Source organism: Falco biarmicus, chromosome 3, assembly GCF_023638135.1.
Source record: "Falco biarmicus isolate bFalBia1 chromosome 3, bFalBia1.pri, whole genome shotgun sequence".
NCBI lineage: Eukaryota > Metazoa > Chordata > Aves > Falconiformes > Falconidae > Falco > Falco biarmicus.
Genome location: NC_079290.1, coordinates 55,053,723 through 55,073,815, shown reverse-complemented (window position 1 = coordinate 55,073,815; position 20,093 = coordinate 55,053,723). Strand labels below are relative to the sequence as shown.

General features: G+C 40.0%; 1 protein-coding gene across 2 annotated transcripts in view; it reads left to right on the top strand.

The window, feature by feature from the left end:
* TAF4B (TATA-box binding protein associated factor 4b) overlaps positions 1 to 20,093 on the top strand; it is a 75,087-nt gene that overhangs the window by 28,369 nt on the left and 26,625 nt on the right. Inside the window, exons 8-12 of one of the 2 annotated variants that reach the window (XM_056332773.1) lie at positions 4,152 to 4,287; positions 4,882 to 4,987; positions 10,381 to 10,550; positions 13,283 to 13,413; positions 19,378 to 19,503. In XM_056332773.1, coding sequence (XP_056188748.1) covers positions 4,152 to 4,287; positions 4,882 to 4,987; positions 10,381 to 10,550; positions 13,283 to 13,413; positions 19,378 to 19,503 — 669 coding nt within the window. Of the gene's footprint in view, positions 1 to 4,151; positions 4,288 to 4,881; positions 4,988 to 10,377; positions 10,551 to 13,282; positions 13,414 to 19,377; positions 19,504 to 20,093 lie in introns of both variants that reach the window. The other variant, XM_056332772.1, reaches the window with a different exon arrangement.

The window sequence follows — 20,093 nt, the reverse complement described above, 5'->3', positions numbered from 1 at the left end:
TCCTTAAAAAGAGGGGAAAACTTTAGACTTCCTGTGAAGCTAGATTTACTTACTACAGGTATAGTAGGGCATCGTGTGTGAATTCCCTTCGTAGTTTATTTATTGTGTATACTTGACTTAACAGTATTCAGACCCCTAAAATGTTTTCCTCTTTTAGTTTTCTTCCTTTCAAAGTGTATAAGGTGGATGTAATACAAGAATCCCGCATTCTAAACAAAGAGCTTATACTACCAGCTTTTCACCTTTCCAAATTTGCTTAAAAAGAGCAAAGCTTTCAGCTATGTGAAGGGGATAGGGGCTACTTTTTATGAGTGGGTTTGTTTAAAAAACAAAACAACAGTTATCAAGCATATGCAGTGACAGTCTTTGATAGTAGTAGCTAAAGCCAAATTGGAAAGGGAGTTGGTAACCTTGCTGTCTTTGAGGACTAAATTTGAAATTTCAGCCAGAAGAAAATGAGGGCTTCTTAGGTTGTACAAGGCTTGGAGAGCAGGTTGTTGGCTACACAGCAAGTCATGTAATCCAGGGGAAAGGTTGACCATCTGTACAAATAGATGAGGAAGCTTGACACTAAACTGGGGAGTCAAAACAGTTCTTGAATATGATATTGGTGAACTCAAAAAATTACTTCTGCCTTCTCCACTACTGCAGTATTGCAGCCTGTTGCAATTGCTTTTCTTCACTGTGCCTTACAAACATTGAATTACATACAAAACATGTTTTTATCCTCATTTCTGTAGATCACAAGCTTAGTGTTAAAATATTTGCTCTTCAAAATACCTATCTAATTTTGATCTTGGACATAGTCGAAGAGCTGAGTTGACCACTGTGCAGCTTAGCCATATCAGGAGTTTGGTGTTTGTTCAGACAACCTATTAGCACAAAGAACAAGTTAGTAGAAGTGGCTGCATCTTCTAGGTCTTCCCTAATGCCTTTGCTTGAAAGGACAGAGGGTCTGTTTCCTTCCACAAGAAAACAAACCTGGACCTCCCCTCCCTAAACAGAAGGGTCCTGCTGCCAGCTGAAAGGAAGCACATGCCAGCTGTGCAAATCTGTCTATACAATGCTGCCAGCAATTTATTTCCTTTTCCAGCCTGCAGGGTTTTCTGATGCCATACGCTCCCTCTGCATTCCCATTTCTAATTTAGGTCTCTTGTGCTTGAGGAATGTAAAGCAAACTTTCATGTTCCAGCTCTGTTTTAATGGTGGTGTGTGGGAATGCAGTATGGTAGTATTTTAATTTTAAAATTGTGACCAAACCGATGCAAAATGTAACTTTCATTTCTGTAGCATGCTTATCAAAACCTCTGGGTTCATATAGCGGATGCTGAGGGACCTGTTCTTCAGGGATGCTGTTGGGATTGATCTCATGCCTGTGCTGTGAGAGTTCCATGTTTGGAAGGGTTCCTTCCTGGTGACTTTCGTAATGCAGCCTCATTTGAGATCGTTGGCTTACAAAGAAGTTTCATCTTGGAAATAAAGCTTGTCTTGGTATAGTATTGCTTTGTCTTTTGATAAAGCACAATAAATGAAAATTTACATTACCAGACACTGGCCTCCAATGGCGGGAAGGGTGCTGTGAGACTGCAGCTTCATATTAAGCATAAAGAGCAAGAATTTTATGGTGTTGTCCCTGCAATTACCAGTGAGGTGCTCTCCCTGGACATTGCTAACGGTTGAAGAAAGGAATGAAGTGTTCGTGCTGTTCCAACTGCTTGTTCTTAGTGAGTTATTAGTTTTGAGTCCCCTTAGAGCTGGGCTTTCTTGAACAGACGAGTCGCCTCCGTTATTTTTCAAGGGTTTTTTGTCCTGGATGTATGCTTTTCCATTCAGCTGGTGAGGCTTTCTTCACGAGGTAAATACTGCTTGTAGCGTGTGATGGTACCTCAACATCTCTCTGCTAATCTCTGAACTTCGCTTTATGAATGTGAAACAGGTTCAAGTAAGGCTAATCAAAGCCTCTCTCAAGCAGCTGTCTCTGTGCTGTCAGCTGGATGTTGCATTGCAATTTTTTTTTTACTTGTGTTGATGCTTTTTCTTCTGATGTCTCTGTCAACCTATTTAACGGGGCATAAAGGAACAGTCCCTTTACTTCTTGCTGCTAACCTGAAAAAAAGAGACAATAACTATTTCTCAAAGATGTTATCTATTCTTTAGATCCTTGTCAAAAATTCTAGGATTGTTGCCCCCTCCTGTTGCAAGTCCCAAGGACCTCCAGTTTTTGTTAGTCTAGCAGCTAGAATGGCAAACAGGAAATCTGCTTTATTACCAGCGCAACCTTTCTGTTTCTCGTTGGTCTAGTCTGCTTGGTTACTTGACTTATTTCCCAGTCTCCACCTAGACTATTGATTTAACATTGCCTATCTCTGTTCTTTTGTCTGCCATGCCTAATCTTGAATGCTTATGTTTCCTCCTGTGCTGTTGCATGCTGAAGATGAAGCATCGTTCTAGCTGGTGGTAGGGAGGATCTCTAGGTGGATGTCAGTGTGGGTGCTGGTGGAGCCTGAGAGTAGTTTGTCCGAGCTGGTCAGTGGCTCTGTAATTACCTGAACACATAAATGATGCTGTTAATGTTATTTGTAACTTACAGTGTATGAAAACGGGATTTTTCAGAAAGATCAAACTGTGCTTTGATAAAAACATACAGAAGCAAATGTTAGTGTCCGTACTATTTCACGAGGAAGCGCTGCATGTGTGAGCCTTGACTCTGTCACAGTCTGTTCCTGTTCTTGTGTGGTTCTTTCCTTTCAGGGATCTTGTGTTTCTTCTCAAGAGCTGTCTCTTTGTTACCTGGTTTTCAGACACCACCTTTAGCTCAATTATTCTATATTACTGCTGCTATGCCAAACCACGATGCTATTAATATGGGGATGGGTGGGTGTATCTTGACTGTTTGATACACAAAGTACCTCTTTTTGTGAATGTGTGATGCTTATGCTGGTGATGTTTACTGATAAATATGAAGTTAGATGACAGGAGACAGCCTAATGTCAGAAGTATTACAGATGTCAATTCTTTCATTAAACTAACTTACGCAGTGTTCCTGTACAAGCACTCTTCACACTTTCTAAAGTTAGAATAAAAGATGCAGAGGAGAAAAAGTGGCCTCTTGACCCTGGAAATTCCTTTGTATTAGCTTCTTGCTGCTAAAAATAAGATTCAGTCTGAAGATGCTGATTATTTTGTGCTTTGGTAAAAGCACATCTTTTTACTACTTATAATCAAGAACTTTTCCAAAGGATGTATCAAAAGTTGCAGCCCATGTTCTACTAGCCAGGAGGCATAGAAATGAGGCTTTTAAGGATGCTGCAATTTTATTACTTTCTTGTATTTTAATAGTTGCCCCTGAAGAGGAAGAATTAGTATTTATGCGCTGTTCCTGTAGGTCTGTGTTATGATGACATCCTGCTGTTGGGTTTTGTTTCTTTCAAGAGCGTCCTTAAACAAAACTATCGACCCTTGTTCCTTTTTACCCTTCAGCAGTGTACCAATGTTTTTGTGTAGAAGCTCTACTTGCTGTAGGTGTTGCTAGTTGGTACTTCGTGTTCCCCCTAACTGGTGTTCAGTGTACTTTTGCTTGATGCTTTCAAACTCAGCATCTCAATTTACAATTGATATTGTGGCTCTAAAAATGCATTAGCAACTTTATAGTGTGTACTCATAATTCTTGTCAGGAAAAGGATTTCATGTAAGACTTCTGTTTGTTCTGGTGTTCTCTCCTTTTAACTAGGTATATGTGATACCTACCCTTTTGAACTTATTGGCAGGCAGACTCCATATTCAATTGTTAAGTCTGTTAACCAAGACAGGAAAGCCTCTTAGTGTAATGGATTGTGAAATACTTGGTGAAACTTATCTATTATGGTTAACAACAGAGAATAGGGGCGAAATGTCTGTTAGAACTCACTGAATGAGCTGGAGCTTAAAGCTCACCACCGGTTGTCTTGACAAGATTTCTTGTCATGAATTTTTTTTAAAAAGTGATGTTTTTGTGAGCACGATGTTTGCTTTTGCTTTAATGCATGTATGCATGCCCAGCAGCACTTCATGTATACATGCCCAGCAGCACTTCTGGCTAAATGTGTTGATACTACTTACTTCTCTGTATGTTTAGCTCTTATCACTCTTGATATTGGATATTCCACTTCCAGGTAGTCCAACAACCATCAGGAACCATTGTAAAGCAAGTGTCCACTCTCCCGCAACCCTCAACGCTGACCCTACAGGCATCTGCTGAGAAGAGGATGCCACAGAATACACTTGTTCAAACCAGCCACTTTCCTGCAGGTAAAGTGAAACCCCTTTCATGGAAAAGGAGAGGACTGCTGAGGTATAGAAATAAGTGCAGGCTGTTGGTAGGTTGTAGGAATGTAAGAAGGTGGCTGTCTGTCAGGAGCAACCAGCTCTGTGCGATAAGTTGAACATCTTTACTGTCTGCTTGGAGTTCTGATGAGAAATTTGGTGCTGTGTCTCCTTCTGGCACCTGGTAAAAGCATGTCAATCAAACATTTGTACTTGTTAAAATACTGTGAGTAAGCTCCTTGCAGTGAACTTCCATTAAACTGTGATGGCTGTGAGAGTCGTTTCATGACTTTGCTTTTTAAATTTAACAGGTCAAGGTTGATGTATAATGTGAGTTTGTCTCAGCCAGACAGTTTTTGCTAAAACCTTACACTGGGCGACACAGAGGAGGGTGTTTGTTGACAGCATGTAGGGGTTTTGGTTATACAGAACATATAGAATGTAAGAAACGGACCTAATTAGTTGTTACTGAGTCTGCAGTAGCCTTTGCTAGAAGTACAAACCGATTAAACAGTTGTCTTTAGCATTTTGCTTTCTATTATGGCATGTTCTTTGTTTTTGGTTTGTTGGTTTTTTTAGGCTCCATTCTGAAACAAATTACCCTGCCAGGAAATAAAATTCTGTCGCTTCAAGCATCTCCTGTTCAGAAGGCTAAAATAACAGAGAACGGAGTAACATCCTTCAGGTAAAAAATAAACAATATCAGAAGTTTACTATAGGAAGGAACAAAAGGAACAGACAGCAAGTGTGGAGGTGGGAATGGAACCCAAATAAAAGCACTTTCTAAAGAAACCTGTTCGATAGGTGTTTTTCATGTTATAATACTAATCGGCAAGGGGAAACTAAAACTTTTGACCTCATAGCAGATGTTAATTATTCTTAATGTAAGAAAACTGTCCTGATGAGGTTGGATTTTCATCATGCTATCACAGGAGTGTAATTATATGAACAGTGTGCATCGACACATCGGTTTTTCAGTTGTAGAGGAGACACATTGATCTCCATTCCGCAAGTACTGGTAACTAATCTAAAGCAAAGTTACCTTGTATTAAAAGCTCTCCATAGGATTAAAGCAGATATAATCTCTGTTTTTCACAGGCAGCCGAACAGCATTGAACTGTTACTTGGACTGGCTTGGTAATCTGTGTAAAGCTCTGCTGTATTTAAAAATCTTTTATTAGCTTCTCTTACAAGCTTGTTCCTGTATGTAGAGGTGAAAGTCTTTGACTACACCTCTAATTATGACTTCTGGCATATTCTTCAGGCCTTCAGATTACAAGAGTGCTTAAAGCTTTTAGTTCTGGTAACTGATTAACTTTTCAAAAGCAGAAATTATTTTTGTAGCTCTGAAATGTAATGTTGGAACAGAGGTGCAGACTGCCATAAGCGTTATTTGTCTTAAGACTTCAAGGCAAGCTTGGAGTTGTTCTTCCAGGGGTAAAACCAGACATGACACCTTTGTCTTGTTTTCAGCTGACTTCTCATCTCTTGAAAGCTACAGCTTTGTGTGAACTGGTATAGACAGAGAGCTGTTGTTGTTCACAGTAACATATGTATACAGTGAACACTGAAAACACTGGTAGCCAGAAGTTGAAATGAAAAGCTGGTGTTGAAGTAATAGCTCTGTTCAGTTGCCTCAAGCTCTGATGAAGTATACTTCAGAATATAATTTGGGATCTAATTTCAGGTAATGATGTTTGGGGAAAAAAATCCACCAAAAAAAGACAAACATTTTATTTTTTCTGTGATCTTGCAATTGGAATATATCAACTAGCTTATGTGAAAAAGTTTTGAGTTCTTGGAGTTCCTTCCCTGGATTGTTTAATTCTTAGTGTAGGAAAAACACTGCTTTTACAGTGTGATCCATGATGGATTTCTGTTCTTGCTTTTGAATTACGATACTCATAAGGCCATGAGAATTCAGATTTGAAATCTCTAATTCGCCTTAAATTTTTCTGGTAATTCTCTTGTCTCTGAAGAATTTATGTCTTTGGATACACCCTGGTGCTTATTCTATTCACTGCTACTAAAGTTTCTGACTAAAAACTATGTATGAGAATCTTCAGGCACACACTGCCCAGGTTCAGGTATGTGAACCTTTGGCTTCCTGTGGTCAAGTATCTCTGTTCTCTGAGCAGGTCTAGCACCACATAGTGTTAATCTGGCCTGGGCAATAGATGATTCCTGGTAAACTGTGAAGTGGTTTGCTCTCTTCTGTTCTGACTTCCAGTATTCCCAGCACAGCTATTCGTTGTGACTGTGATCCAGCAACTGCTGGTCATGTGTGATGCAGAGAGAAGCACCGTGGTCCTCTTTCTGGTTTTGTGATGACATTTGTTGTGGGCAGAGAGCATATCTTGTAACTGATGTGATTGTACGTGTGACACTTCAAACTGTGTACTGTCATTGCAGTATGTCATCAAGCCTGACTCCCTCTGCCATTGTGTGACTAGGTTAGGTTAGGATTCAAGAATGTAATACTCGCCGAGCTGTATTTAGCATCAATTTGACCTTGTCTGCTCGTTAATGGACTGTTTTAGCTTGCTTGAGATGAGCAGTAAGAAAAATGGTGATTCCCCACCCTGCCTTTCCTATTAAAGAAAAACTTCTAGAAATTACTTCAGCTAAGCATGGGCATTGCTGGCACTTGATTGCCCCATGGCATGTATTGTAATGGGCAGTCTGTTTTTAAAACATCAAGATCTTTATAAACTGCTCTACATACTTCTGTAAAGTATGTGCTATATTTGCATCTTCAAATATTTGTTTTGCATCTATTCTATTTAATAGTGTGGTTTGCCAAAGGACATACAACTCTGACTTGTGCGTTTTGTCCGGAAGGTACTAGCGGTCTCGACTGGCAGAAAAACAGGAGCGAGACAGCAGAGTGGAGAACATCTGGGCAGTTGCTTCTCCTGCGCTGTGGTGGTTGTGGAGCACTGGTGGTTCTCGCTCTGCTGGAATTGTTCTGTCCCATGTTAGCTGTCTGTGATGGTGCACGGAGGCTTGGGTTAAGCATGTCTTTCTAGTTTTCCCTTTGACTGTTGTGTAAAATGGAGTAAATATAGATTCAGAAGATGTGTGTTGGTCACACACCAGAGGGTGCTACAGACTCACTTTTCAGCTGATGGAGGCACATTTGTAGATGTGAGGTTGTTGAGAGCTGCTTTTCCAGTGGAATATTCAGTATAAGCATCAAAGCTGGCTTCATACAGGGTAACACTCAGAACTCTGTGTTCAGGTTTTCCCCTTGTCCTGATAATCTTACGTCACTGGAGACTTAAAACAGCTGGGAGAGTTTTTCTTGTTGATTTCTGGGTGTGACATGATCAAATGCAAAAACCATTAAAAGAAGTGGTGTGAAAGAGGGGCTTTATGGAGGAAGTGCTGAAAATGAAAGCAAGTCAGTAGCCAACAGAAACATTTGCATGTAAATTTATCACCTGAGAATGATTTTTGTAGCTTACTCAAAGTATGTGATACATACTTACTTCAAATGATTGAGGTTTCTTTGAACAGCAAGGAAAAAAGTATAGTAACAAGTACAAATTTAGCGTGGCTTCTGAAATTTACGTTATTCTTTAGGGAACACTTCTTCTAAGGAAATGTAATGGTAGTTTCTTTGGGTTAAGTAAAATAAGCACAGCAGTGTTTTCATAGGTGCAAATTAATGTTTCTTCAAGGCTAGTGACTCAGTGGCTTAATGCAATTTTATGTCCCACAGTGAAGAAGTTAGAATTGGTCCTTAAAAACAGCAGAGACAGAGATGTCTGCTTGCGTATAAGCTCTTGTAAGGCTGGTTGTAAGGAACTGAAACTTGTGTATGTAGAAAGGTAGATAGATATATAGTGTAGAAGTTTACCTCCTCCTTGCTTCCGTATTTGGAGTATGTGGCCAGATGAAAAGCTAAAATTATTTACTAAAACTACAGCTTTATATTATATAAATATATATATATTAAAAATACGTACATGTGTGTTTATATATATATACACACATATATATATACACACAGAGTTTTTAATACAGGTGTACCTGAGGTGCAAGCATCCTTCCTTGGATTGCTTAAACAGCTCCACTGGGATAATGCCAGCTTCTGGCATCTGCAGCTCTGATAGCTTATGATGTGTGTTCTAGATGCTAGTTGTGTTGATTTTGTAATCTTTATCAGCAGATCCATGGCAGTCACTGCACTTTGGTGGGATTCTTGTCTGCCACCAGCAAAGACTATTCTGCAGTGGCCAATAAGAAAAGGAATATACTTGGAGTATACTTGTGAAGATGAGTTCGCACTCAATTATCACGCAGTGACCATTCATTTACAGGCTTGTTGAAAGATAGGGGTCTGTGCTGGGCTGAGAGCAGGAGTATATGCCTGAAACTGCTCAGGTGCTGGTTGTGAAAGGGATAGGAGGAAGGAAGCACTTGTGGCATTGCTGACTTCAGCTTTGAATCATAACTGTGGTTATCTAACTGTTCCGACAGTCCTGGGATTTAGTGCTTTTCTTACCATGATGGATTTGGGGCACAAGCCTAGTCAGGAAGCTATAGTATCTAGGTAGGCTTCGTGAATTAAGCTGGTTTGAGAATTTGTTAGGTCTCCTTTTCCCTGAATGAATCACACAGAAAGTCCTAGCCATGAGGACACACAAATGAATGGCAGGAGGGGTAGGGGAAGGCTGGATTCCTTTCCTAGCCAGGCTTCTTTCCTGAAGTTTGTGGGAGAAGACTTGCACCATAGAAACGTATTGAAACCCAAAGAAGAAAATCCATCTATAGTTTAAGAAAAACATTCCATTTTCTTGTGTCTTTTGAGTATTGCTCAAACCCAACCCATGCTGAAGGTATCTGAACTTCTTCCTGTTGTCAGTCAGAAGACAGCCTCTGAGAGATCCCATTTCACGTAAGAATGGCAAGTTTCTGGCTAACCGCTTGTTCGAGAGTGAGGTGTTTTCTGAAGATGAACTTTATCAAACCTTGCCAGAGAATACTTTTCAAGAGGGGTGTGTTTGCATTTTGGTTTTGTTTTCTTTGTTTTCCAATTCAAAAGGCTTTCAGATTGAGTGTTTCCACTTGTCTGTATTAATACTAAGACTTTCTGGATTAGTCCTAAACCCTTGAAGTCACCATTAGGGCGTTTGTGACTTTATGAAGCAAGAAGGCTTTCTCCTGATGATCTGAAGGTATTTGAAAATAACTTTGATCTTTTCACTGCCAAAGTCTTGCAAGTATGTTTCCCATATAAGATTCATTCAATATTTTTAATTTAAATGATCTTTTTAAAAAATAGCTTAACATGAGCTTTACCATGATTATAACTAGTCTGAGTTGTTAGCCCTAGGTACGCCAGATTTGAGTTTTTATTTTGAATGCATAGTCCAAAGCTGCTACAGCAGAATCCAGCCAATTAAGGGATGTTAAGTAGAGTTCTGCCGCTGTTCTTCATAGTGGAGAGGATGCTGTGCTTCTGTACAAAAATACTGTATGGTAGGACTGATTCAAAGGGGAGGATGTGGGTTGGTTCTAGTATATAGACAAAAGAGTGTCTATGTGTTATATTTTAAGGGAACTCAGTGAAAGAAAAGTGAAGATCAGGTCTGTGCTAATAAGCTTGTGTTGTAAGCTTAAGTTGGTAAGATAGGCATCTCTGAAAATGGGCTTTGTTTTAGTTCAATGAGTCGATATTCAACTTGATTCAACGCTTGCTTCTACCTGGTGAATTAGGAGTTTCAGAACAAATTTCAGGCTGTAAGAGCAGTGGTGCAGGGTGGGGGACTTGTGGAGACTTTCAATTCAGGTTTACCTCAGTCCTTGGTTTCTGAGCTTGCTCAAAATTTCAGTTTCATATAAAGGATCTGTGTGCCTAGCAACTAAGGCATTAGTCAAGCTAATGTTTGAGGCACTTGACTGAAGTGTGAATGCTTTTAGGAGCTGTCTGTCCCTGTCCACGGCCACACTAAACATCTATTGGATAGGGGTAGCCTCCAAGATACATGAATATAGCTGTTTGTTGATAGTCAAGAGGCTTTTTCTTTATTTTGAACGAAGCATAAAATGTTGGGTTTTTTTCTTTAGTAGAGATGAAGATGACATAAATGATGTGACTTCTATGGCTGGGGTCAATCTTAACGAGGAGAATGCATGCATTTTGGCAACAAACTCTGAACTCATTGGTACAGTGATCCGCTCTTGTGCAGATGAACCTTTTCTGTCCTCGGAAGCGCTTCAGAAGAAGATCTTGAACATAGGTGAGAGCAAAGCATACGTAACATATATATGGATGTAGTATTTCCTTGCCTGTTTCATCAACCACCCTCCAATCTTTGAAGGATGAGCTAGAACTATTAAGATCTGCCATCTCAATTTATGTGTTTCTACCAAACCATACTGAGTTTTTACTTCCCCTTGCAGGAAACAACTGTCTGTGAGGTGTTTCGGTTTTTGGTTTTGTTTTTTTTTTTTTTTAATGGGAATAGCCTTAAGCACAAGTAGAAAAAAGAAACGGGTGGTGCCACTTTAACATGGGAGAAGTGAGCAACTTTATTATTCTTAAATTTAATGAAACACTTAACAACTGTATAGATGCTAGTGTCAAAACACTTCAGTGGGCTTTTCCCTGATGAATTACCCTGACTTTGTTAACAGTTTCTGCGTTTCTCTGCCTGTTCAGGTATATCTACTTTATTGATCAACATTAGGACAAAGTTTCAACTGCCAATACACACAGGGCAGACCTTTGTTTATGACTCCCTCTATGGAAAAAACTTTCATTAGCTTTATACAAAAGTGTTGTTAAAGCTCTTTGTCTGTATCTGTGAATAATACTGTGGAATGTACATTGAATGCCTGTGACTGAACTGTAATAGGAAGTTTTAGTGTATGTATCATTTCAGCTGTTAGTTTCTGAGCAAAGTAATAACTGTTGCTTAGCAATGTTGTATTATGTCAGAGCAGGGAGCATGCGTTTGTATAGCACCACACTGATTGGTACCACTGCAGTCCACTGCAAACTGGATGACTGTTGCTCAACTCCTGGCTTGTGTCTCTCTTGCCACACTGGAACAGTGAGTTTTACAGCTGAGCATTCAAGAAAGCCTGCGGTTCATACATGCAGCCATAATTCTGTCGCAGTGATTTAACTACCTGATCACGAAGTTTTTCTGTTTCTACACACAACTGGTTCTTAGTCCAAACTAAGCAGCTAGCCTGTGACGAGCATTTAACCTGCAAATACTACTTGCTAGCTCAATACATCCTGTGCCAGATGTGCCATCTGAGCTGTATGGGGCATAGCTGAGTGAAGTAAGTGCTGTGTTATTAGTGGAAAAAGAGAAAATACAGAGCAAAACTGGTGCCTAGAAGATATACTTTAAATTCACAAGAGAGTTAACCAGTCATTCATAGGAAGTGGATATAAAGAAAACCAAAGAGCTCTACAAAAACATGAAGAGAAAGTACTTTTCTAGAATGATTTTCTGGTTTGGAGTGTGAAAACAATTCATTGAAAGATAGAAGATACAAGCCTGGCTGTTTCATGGCTGGCATGGTAGCTGTTCCACATTAGTAATGATAATAGTTCATGTCATAAATGAAATGCATTTTGATTGCAAGGAAAACTGTCGGGGAGTACAGCAATTCAGAAAATGAACGCTTCTGCTTTTGAACAGAGCCCTCTGGTTTAGGATGTGTGTGTGTGTGCAGGGAGGTCTTCAGGTCTGGAAGGATTTTGTTTTGTCTTTAAGTTGGTGTTTCAGTATTCTGATAGTCTAGTGAGAAACTGATGAGGAAGTGCTGAAAGGTGCTTGAGCGAAATGAGCTTTGAACTCAGCTCATGAAAAGGCCGATGCTTATTGCCCAAGATCAAATAGTGGGAACACTTTCATGGTATCTGGGAAAACACTGTAGATTCTCCCTGTCTTGCGAGATTGTTATTCATTTTCAGTTAGAGTAACAAAGGCAAATGAAATAGATTATTAGGTTTTTTACTGTCTACTGTTTATCCATTCTTAACACTCCACTTGGTAATAAATACTGAAATGGGTTTTGAAGGCGTGCTGTATATTGCATCATAAAGTATTACAGCTGCTGTAAATGCAGCAAGGGGCAAGGAAAAGTGCTTCTGACAGGTACAGCATATGAGGCATGTGAAACTGCTGCCTGCCATGCCTACCAGGGAAAAGTCACTGCCATCCAGGTGTCTTGACAGAGTCGTGTTGAGTGATCGATGGTGTCAACCAGAGGAAGGCTTCTCTGTCAGCAGCCTGCAGCCGCAGGAAGGTTGCAGAGGTGATGCCCAGCTCTGGGTGCAGGGCTGGCACAGCTTTGCCTGGAGCTGTCGGCAGCCTCAGTCACAGCTGCTGAAACGCAGAGAGGCAGTGGCAGCCCGAGAGAAAAGGTTGAAGGTGATGGCATGATGACCCCAGCTGGATTTGATCTGTGTTGTCCGAGCTGCTGCTGTGGGATGGTTGAGTCTGTCTGCCCTGTGCTGGTCGGTCAAGGCAGGTGTGAGGGTCCCGTATGCCTGGAGTACGCTGCAAAAACCATCCCTGTTCATCGAATAAATGTCATGAGTTGTTAACAAGCACAGTGTCAGGCAGGGCAAAATGTAATTCTCCATTTTTTTTAATTACTGGAATTAACAGAATATGGCACTAATTTCTACGGCTACCGCTTCTCCCCCTCCCCGAACATGAAGCTTGATTTGTGTTCTTATTAACTTTGTCCTATAAATGACCTTGCAAGGAGAGTGGTTCTGGAGGCTAAGTGAAACAATGTCTATATTTTCTGAAGCTCCAGGCTAAGTTTTATTAATGTAATGTCTAAGATCTTTGAAGTTGTGACTTTACCAGGAAAATCATAATCTCCAAACCTTTATTCATAATGGGTATGACTTCCAGGGGGAACAGAATACCTGCTGTGCTAATTATTTCAATTATCAGCTACTACTAAAACACGTAATGGATTTTCTCTGCTTCCACAGGTAAAAGGCATGACGTTATGGAACTTAACTCTGATGTTGTGAACTTGATCTCCCACGCTACACAGGAGAGATTACGAGGGCTCCTAGAAAAACTAACTGTAATTGCTCAGCACAGAGTATCAAACTACAAGGTAAAGGAAATCATTAAGCAAGCTTTGCACCAAAGTTTTCCCGCTTTGCAGCCTTGAAGATAAACCTCTTCCAAGTATAGGCACATCATATGCAATATGTGCATTTTCAGTATCTACCAAAGGCTGGTTTTGTTTTTAACTGTTTATAGCCTCTAACTATTCCTTATGTTTTCCATTCGACTTATTGGATAGGTGCTCTTAAAACCCAGCATAAGAGTAAATGCCTGCATTTATCCTCTTCTGTAGAGGTAGCGGCTGTTACACAAAATCTGTCTTGCATGCATAAATAGCATAAAGCTATTTTTGAATGCTCTTGGTGGTCGGGTTGATTTAGGGGTTTGTGTTTGCTTTATGCATTTACTTTTGGTGGAACTGCAGTGTTGGCTCAGTAAAAAGCCTTGGGAAACTGAATTGAAAATAAAGTTTCTTTATTTCACTTTCTGAAAAAAAAGTGCTCCGTGTGAAGGCAGAGACCCCTTTGATCTGAAAGTTTCCGGAACTTTTTTTCTGCCAGTGCTACTTAAGATTCCCTTTACTCCCTCTTGCATAGCTCCATTCAAATTAAAGTACGTTGGGTTCCAACAAGCCAGTATCCCTTAAGATGCTTGTATGGTACAAATAGGAAGCAGTAACTTAAGTAGTGGCCAAAATAGTGCTCTCAGGCTTTTATTTGTCATCAATAATAAGATATTAGTCCTTACTTTCTTTCAATATCAAACTGTTTTAGAAAAAAAATTGGAAGTTAGAAGCAGATGTGTCTGTCAACTCGTAAGTTATTGTTTGTTTGATTTTTATTTTATTTTTTTTAAACAGGAACTTTATACTTAATGAAATTTAACAAGAGCAACTAACTGATGGGATATGATGGGATAAGACTTACTTTTGTACTGAAGACTTTATAGGCTTTTAAGCACTGGAGAAGTAATAGTAAAAGCAGGAACTATTTGGAAACTTTGGAAACAGTATTTGTACTGATGTCTGGAACCATTGGACTGTGCTGTTCCTTGCCAGAGGAAGATGCAGTAGACAAAGAATCAATACAGAAAAAGTATAGAGTTTTTCTGAGAAGTCTTTAGAAATCTGGATGTGTTCTGTGTGGTCTCTTCAAAGTGGAAGATCCAGCAGAGCTTGTGAGCAAAAGTGAGGTGGAAGCGAAAGTCCTGAGTAGCAAGTAGGACTTCATGTCTTGCAGACACCAAGGACAGAAGGGAATATTTTTGGACAGCGGGCTTGATAGGTCTGATTTCTTTCTCATTGAACTAAAGCAATAAAAAAACTGATAGGTTTTTGTCTGATTGAATTGCCAGAAGCAATGATAAGATTGTAAGACTGCAATAAGCTTGCTTTCTTTTCCTTTCTTCACAAAACCAAAACAAACAAAAAAAGCAATGGGCATCATAATCCTAGAAGGAAAAGTACCCTCTTTCATTAGGAAGAGGGTATTATACTAAAGAGGAGTGTCCTACAGGGTTGCGTTTCTGAGTAATATTGTGAGAGATGCTGACAGGCTTTAGAAATCTGAAGTTCACGAAAAGAACCCTATAGAGTTTTGGAGGCCTGTTGTGTATTTATTTACACAGCCCTGTATTCTGCAGTGCTTGTCCTTGTCCTCTTTTTCCCTCTAGGCTATTGATAGGTACCAGTGTGCAATCTAGGCTCCATGTATTTCAGAGAGTTATCCAAAACCTTTCCAAGAGGCTTGGTTAGCTGCCCTGTAAGGCTTTGTATTGTCCTATCTCCATTATAGAAAGATGGACAGTAATAGGGATAGGTGTGGCAAAACCAAGGTAATTATTGTTAGGGTAGAAGTTAGTGTAAAAAGCCAATAATTCATGGGATCGTACTCAAGAAATTCTTCCCAGTTTGCTCAGCTTATGTCTGATGGGTAGCCCTGCAGAGAGAGCGAGTTGGCAGGGTAAAAGCTTCATATCATGCCACCATGTAGATCTGCCAGCTTTTGCTCTTTCTTGGTAAAATTAAGGTGGGGGGGGAAAGGATATATAATTGGAAGTTACTAACATAATTAGGATAATACTGTCATGGTTGTCTCCTATCTGAAATAGGAATAGCATTTCAGATTGTTGTAAGCTGTTTTCTGTGCTGTGACTGATGCAGTGTCTTTATATAGAGTATATATGGTAAGACCATAAGGGCAATTAGCTAGCTGGTTTGGTTCCTCCGCTGCTTCCCTCCTGTAATCTGGGAAAATGCTGAGGTGTAAAAGTATGCATGTAACATAAAAATGACACCCAAGACCAGAATTAATAATGACAACTAAACAGTACAGTGATTAAAAAATGTTTTTGATGTGGATGGATTCAGCACAGCATGAGATGACTGCTGTGCTACTGTGTTTGGAGGCTATGAGCCCATGGCTTCGAGAGGCACGGTACGGTGCTGTGCTGTCAGCGTTGCTCTGTGACATTTTCCCCATGTGCAGTAGCAGTGAACGCTGCAACCTTAAACCGCACTATATGCGGGGCACTATGGTGTGGTGGCTGCATTGGTTTAAGGGGTAAACTCTAAATGCAGTGAAGGAGTGAGCACTCCTATATGTGAAGACAGCCAGCCTCCTTCTACCCACCCTGTGCTGCCATCAAACAGCAGCGTGCAGAAGTAATTTATAACGGAAAATCTTCTGATTAACTTGGTTTAGGGGTTGACTATATTAAAACCAAAGCTTAATAGGTTCCCACACAGTAGCTAAGCCTCTGCAGCTGCCTATCCCTGCTCTGTCCTCAGCAAGGCTGTTCAACATGACTTAAACTATGACTTAAATTAGGAAGAAATCCTTTACTGTGAGGGTGGTGGGACACAGGAACTGGTTGCCCAGAGAAGCTGTGGATGCCCCATCCCTGGAAGTGTTCAAGGCCAGGCTGGATGATGGGGCTTTGAGCAACCTGGTCTAGGGGAAGGTGTCCCTGCCCATGGCAGGGGGGTTGGAACTCGATGATCTTTAAGCTCCCTTCCAACCCAAACCATTCTATGATTCTATGAAACTGTTGAGATTTCATGGGAGAACTGGTCTTTGTGGGATTCTTCCAACTTCTTTCCTGGTGGACTGGAGTGCAGCTTCCCTGTATGTGGCTTTTCCCTTTCTGCCCCTGGACGTGCAATACCATGGCATTAAACCACAAGTGCCTTAGTCAGGTTTCAGATTCATTTAGAGGTATGTGACAATCTAGGAAGTTGCAAATTGCAGGCAAGGCCTGTTCTGGAATTTGTTGCCAACTTTCTTCTCACTAAAGACGTACCTGGGAATCCTTCGTTTCAACGTTGCATGTTTCAAATATGTGTAAACCTAACAAAAGTTTTGGTAGGAACTGGCTGTAGTCAGTTCTACTACTAAATTGTAGTAGTCAATTTAGTGCTCTAAAGAGTGTGTCTGTGAAGAAGTCTTGAGTGTACACTTTTTTAAGAAAAAATGTGTGGAGGAATGAATTTTATAACAAGATTGTATAGATGTACTAGTGTGCTGCTGTTGTGTGAAAGTGATAGCTTCTTTCAGGATAGCAGGAGGAACTTCCTTTCGCTTCTGTTGAACTCCAGATTAAATTTAGCGCAGTTAAAGTAAACCCAACTTTATAAAGTTCAGCTTTGGCACATACAAATCTATCTGTTGTGGTTATTTGCTTTATCTATCAGTAAATTCTGGCCTCAATTACACTTGTACCTTTAGTTTTGTTGGGGTTGTACTGTTGTAGTTGGGGACAGTTGGGCCTTATGTGAGGACATTAAACTGTTATATGGACAAACACTGAACCCAGTTTGGTTCATCATAACAGTAATAGCTACAAGTTATGGACAGGTATACAATATGTTTTCTGTCTGAACAATTCAGTGCTAATGGTCACAGAGAACAAGTTTGTTGAGTATAGGACAAAATATAACTGCAGGTGTTCCTTTTCTAAAACTTCCTGAAAAAAGGTAAACAGTTGTTGATGAGCTGAAATGCTGTTATGACTTCACCCATTTCTTGTCCTGTATAAGTTCATGGTAGTGCATTGGGGTGCTTCTGTCTGAGAGGCTTCCATTTCTAATTGGCGTAGGGTCTTGGATTTGGCTTTAAGAAATTGTGAGTATCTGACTCTGACTTTGGGCGTTCCAAAGCAAAACACTTCTAAACTTGGGGAAAAAAATAATCTTCTGGTAATACAGCTTTCTTTGTCCCTTTAAAAGGATTGCAGCATGGTGGTGGATTATTATAAACTGCTGCTTCAAAACAAACCATACTAATGTACTGAGACTGACTCAAAGTAGCGTATGTTTTGTGGGGAGCAGTAAAAAAAAAAAAAGTCTCGAGCAGTAACAGAAGAGGAGGAAAGGTTTGTTGGATTTCTTTACAGAGCCACAGACTCTGCTTGGGAAAGAAAGTCTTCTTGGTTGCAACACATGTTGTGGCCTGAGCCACAGCTGGTGATTCGTGACAATGTGGTGGCTCATTGAAAAAGACCAAACTTATTACCAGAAGAGAGTGATTGATTTCATGCTCTGTCTGGGTTGTGAGAATTCAGATTTGGAGACAACGCTGCCCCACAAGAAGACTTTTACTTTCCCTCCAGCTTTTAAAAGTATATGACTGGATGTAGAAAGAAGAGTCTGAGTATAGTGTGTTTGAAAACTAAAAATTTAGTAACTGAAGTCACTGATAGTCCATATACTGAAAATATAGCCTCATCTATAATATAGCTGTAAAATATACTGTGTTTATTCCAGCATAGTTGTGTGTCAGGGTTGCCTCATTGAAGTAGGAGGTTGGAGCAGGATAGAAGGAAGGGTTGCTGAAAGTATATTGTGTGTTTAGCTGGTAAAAACCCAAGGATGAATTTCTGAGGAAAAGACGAGCTCACAAAGCAGAGAAAGAAGTGACTCTGGGTAAGTTTAAGAGTGGTGCAAACAGGTGGCACAGATTCATCATCTAGAATGGGCTTCCTGCCTTGTTTTGTCTAATGCCCTCTGGCCAATGCATGGCTTAAATAGCCTGTCCTTGGAAGAGCCAGGACAGTAAAAACAAGCTTTTCATTGCCATTTGACCAATTTTAGACCTTTACTTTCTCTCTCTTCTTTCCTATCTAAAGTAAAACTAAACTCAGGCTTTCCACTGAGGGCAAAAATAGGATGAAAAATAAATGACTGTGTTTATTTTTTTAGACCAAAAGGACTGTAGTCTTGTTTCAATGCATGTCTGGTTATTGTTGGAACTAGTCGTTAGTATTCACTAGCCGAGCTTTGTGCAGGGGGCTGGACCGGGTGGCTTCCACAGGTCACCTTTCAGCATAAACTCTTCTATGACTTGAGAGCATCTACTGAGGCAAAAATATGTATACCTAGAGCTATAATAAACCGTATATAATTAATCTCACTTTCCCCACCTCAAAGATTCATTACTAGTTTTAAACCACTCCTATGCTCTGTAGGACCTCTTTTTGGAAACACCAGGTGATGCTTATTTCAAATTGTGGGTTAAATGGCTGAAATTGGAACACCAAATGCTAGAAACTTAAGATACCATTTTTTTTCTCCCTCTTTAAAGAGGAAAGGGTATGATGTTCTGCTGCTTTACAATTCTTTTTATTTTCTTTTCTTTTTTTTTTTTTTTTTTTTTACCTCTTAACATGTTCAGAAGACAGTCTTGTACATATGCTTACTGGATATGAAGTTGCTGTTTAAAACAAAATTTTAGCCTTTAGACTTAAAAGGCTTTATTGTTGTTATAGTCAATATAGATTAGATGTTGTTAATGTCACTTGTTCAATAACCTCTTACTAGTCACAGACACCAAGAAACGTGCTTCAGTGGAGAGATGTGTAAATGACTACCTACCACCTGAAGTATTTCTAAAACAGCCTACACTTTTCAGCTTTGAAAAAAAGTGGTGCTTTTTTCAGATTGTTCCCATTGGGTTTCTTAGCTTTAGTAGTGTATACAAAAGCCTGGTTATCTGTAAGAAACTTCTCTTTCTAGGGGAGTGATAGGTACATCGTATCTAGTGACACCAGAGCACAGCTGAGATTTCTTGAAAAGCTTGATCACCTAGAAAAGCAGAGAAAAGATGAAGAGGAACGTGAAATGTTGCTTCGAGCAGCCAAGGTAAGAACTTCACTTGTTGCTTTGCAAGGAAGTAGCGGTGTCCTTTAGACTGGTGAAGCATCTTCAGGTTTCTCCAATTTATGCTTTAAATGTAATAACCATTAACCCTTAACTGGAAATCTATAATGTTTAGGACAGCTCAGGCTATACAAAAAAGGATTTTAGCTTTTTGCATTCTTGAAAAAAAATCATAAGAGTTCTTTCAAATGTGTGGTAGGGTGAAATAGTCTTTTGACTTCTGGTCAAAATGAAATAAAAGAAGTATTCACATAGCCATAAATGTCCTTCCTGGTTCTGAAATTGGTATGTTTTTCTCCATATCTGTGTATGGCAGTGTTTGAAAATATGGGTTCGCTATGCTAGTTCAAGCTGGAGCCTGGTGAGATCCACTGGCATGCCAGGCATATTTGTTTTCTGTAGTCAGGTCAGAGGGGCCAGCCTTGGAGCTGGTACTCTAGCGTCCACGAATGCCTGATGAAGCCACTGCTAGTACAGAATAAGTACCCTTCTTCCCCCTTTCCTCCCCTCAAGAACAGGGGGGAAATCAGCAGATGTTGTTGCTCCATCAGATGTGACTTGATAATCTTCTG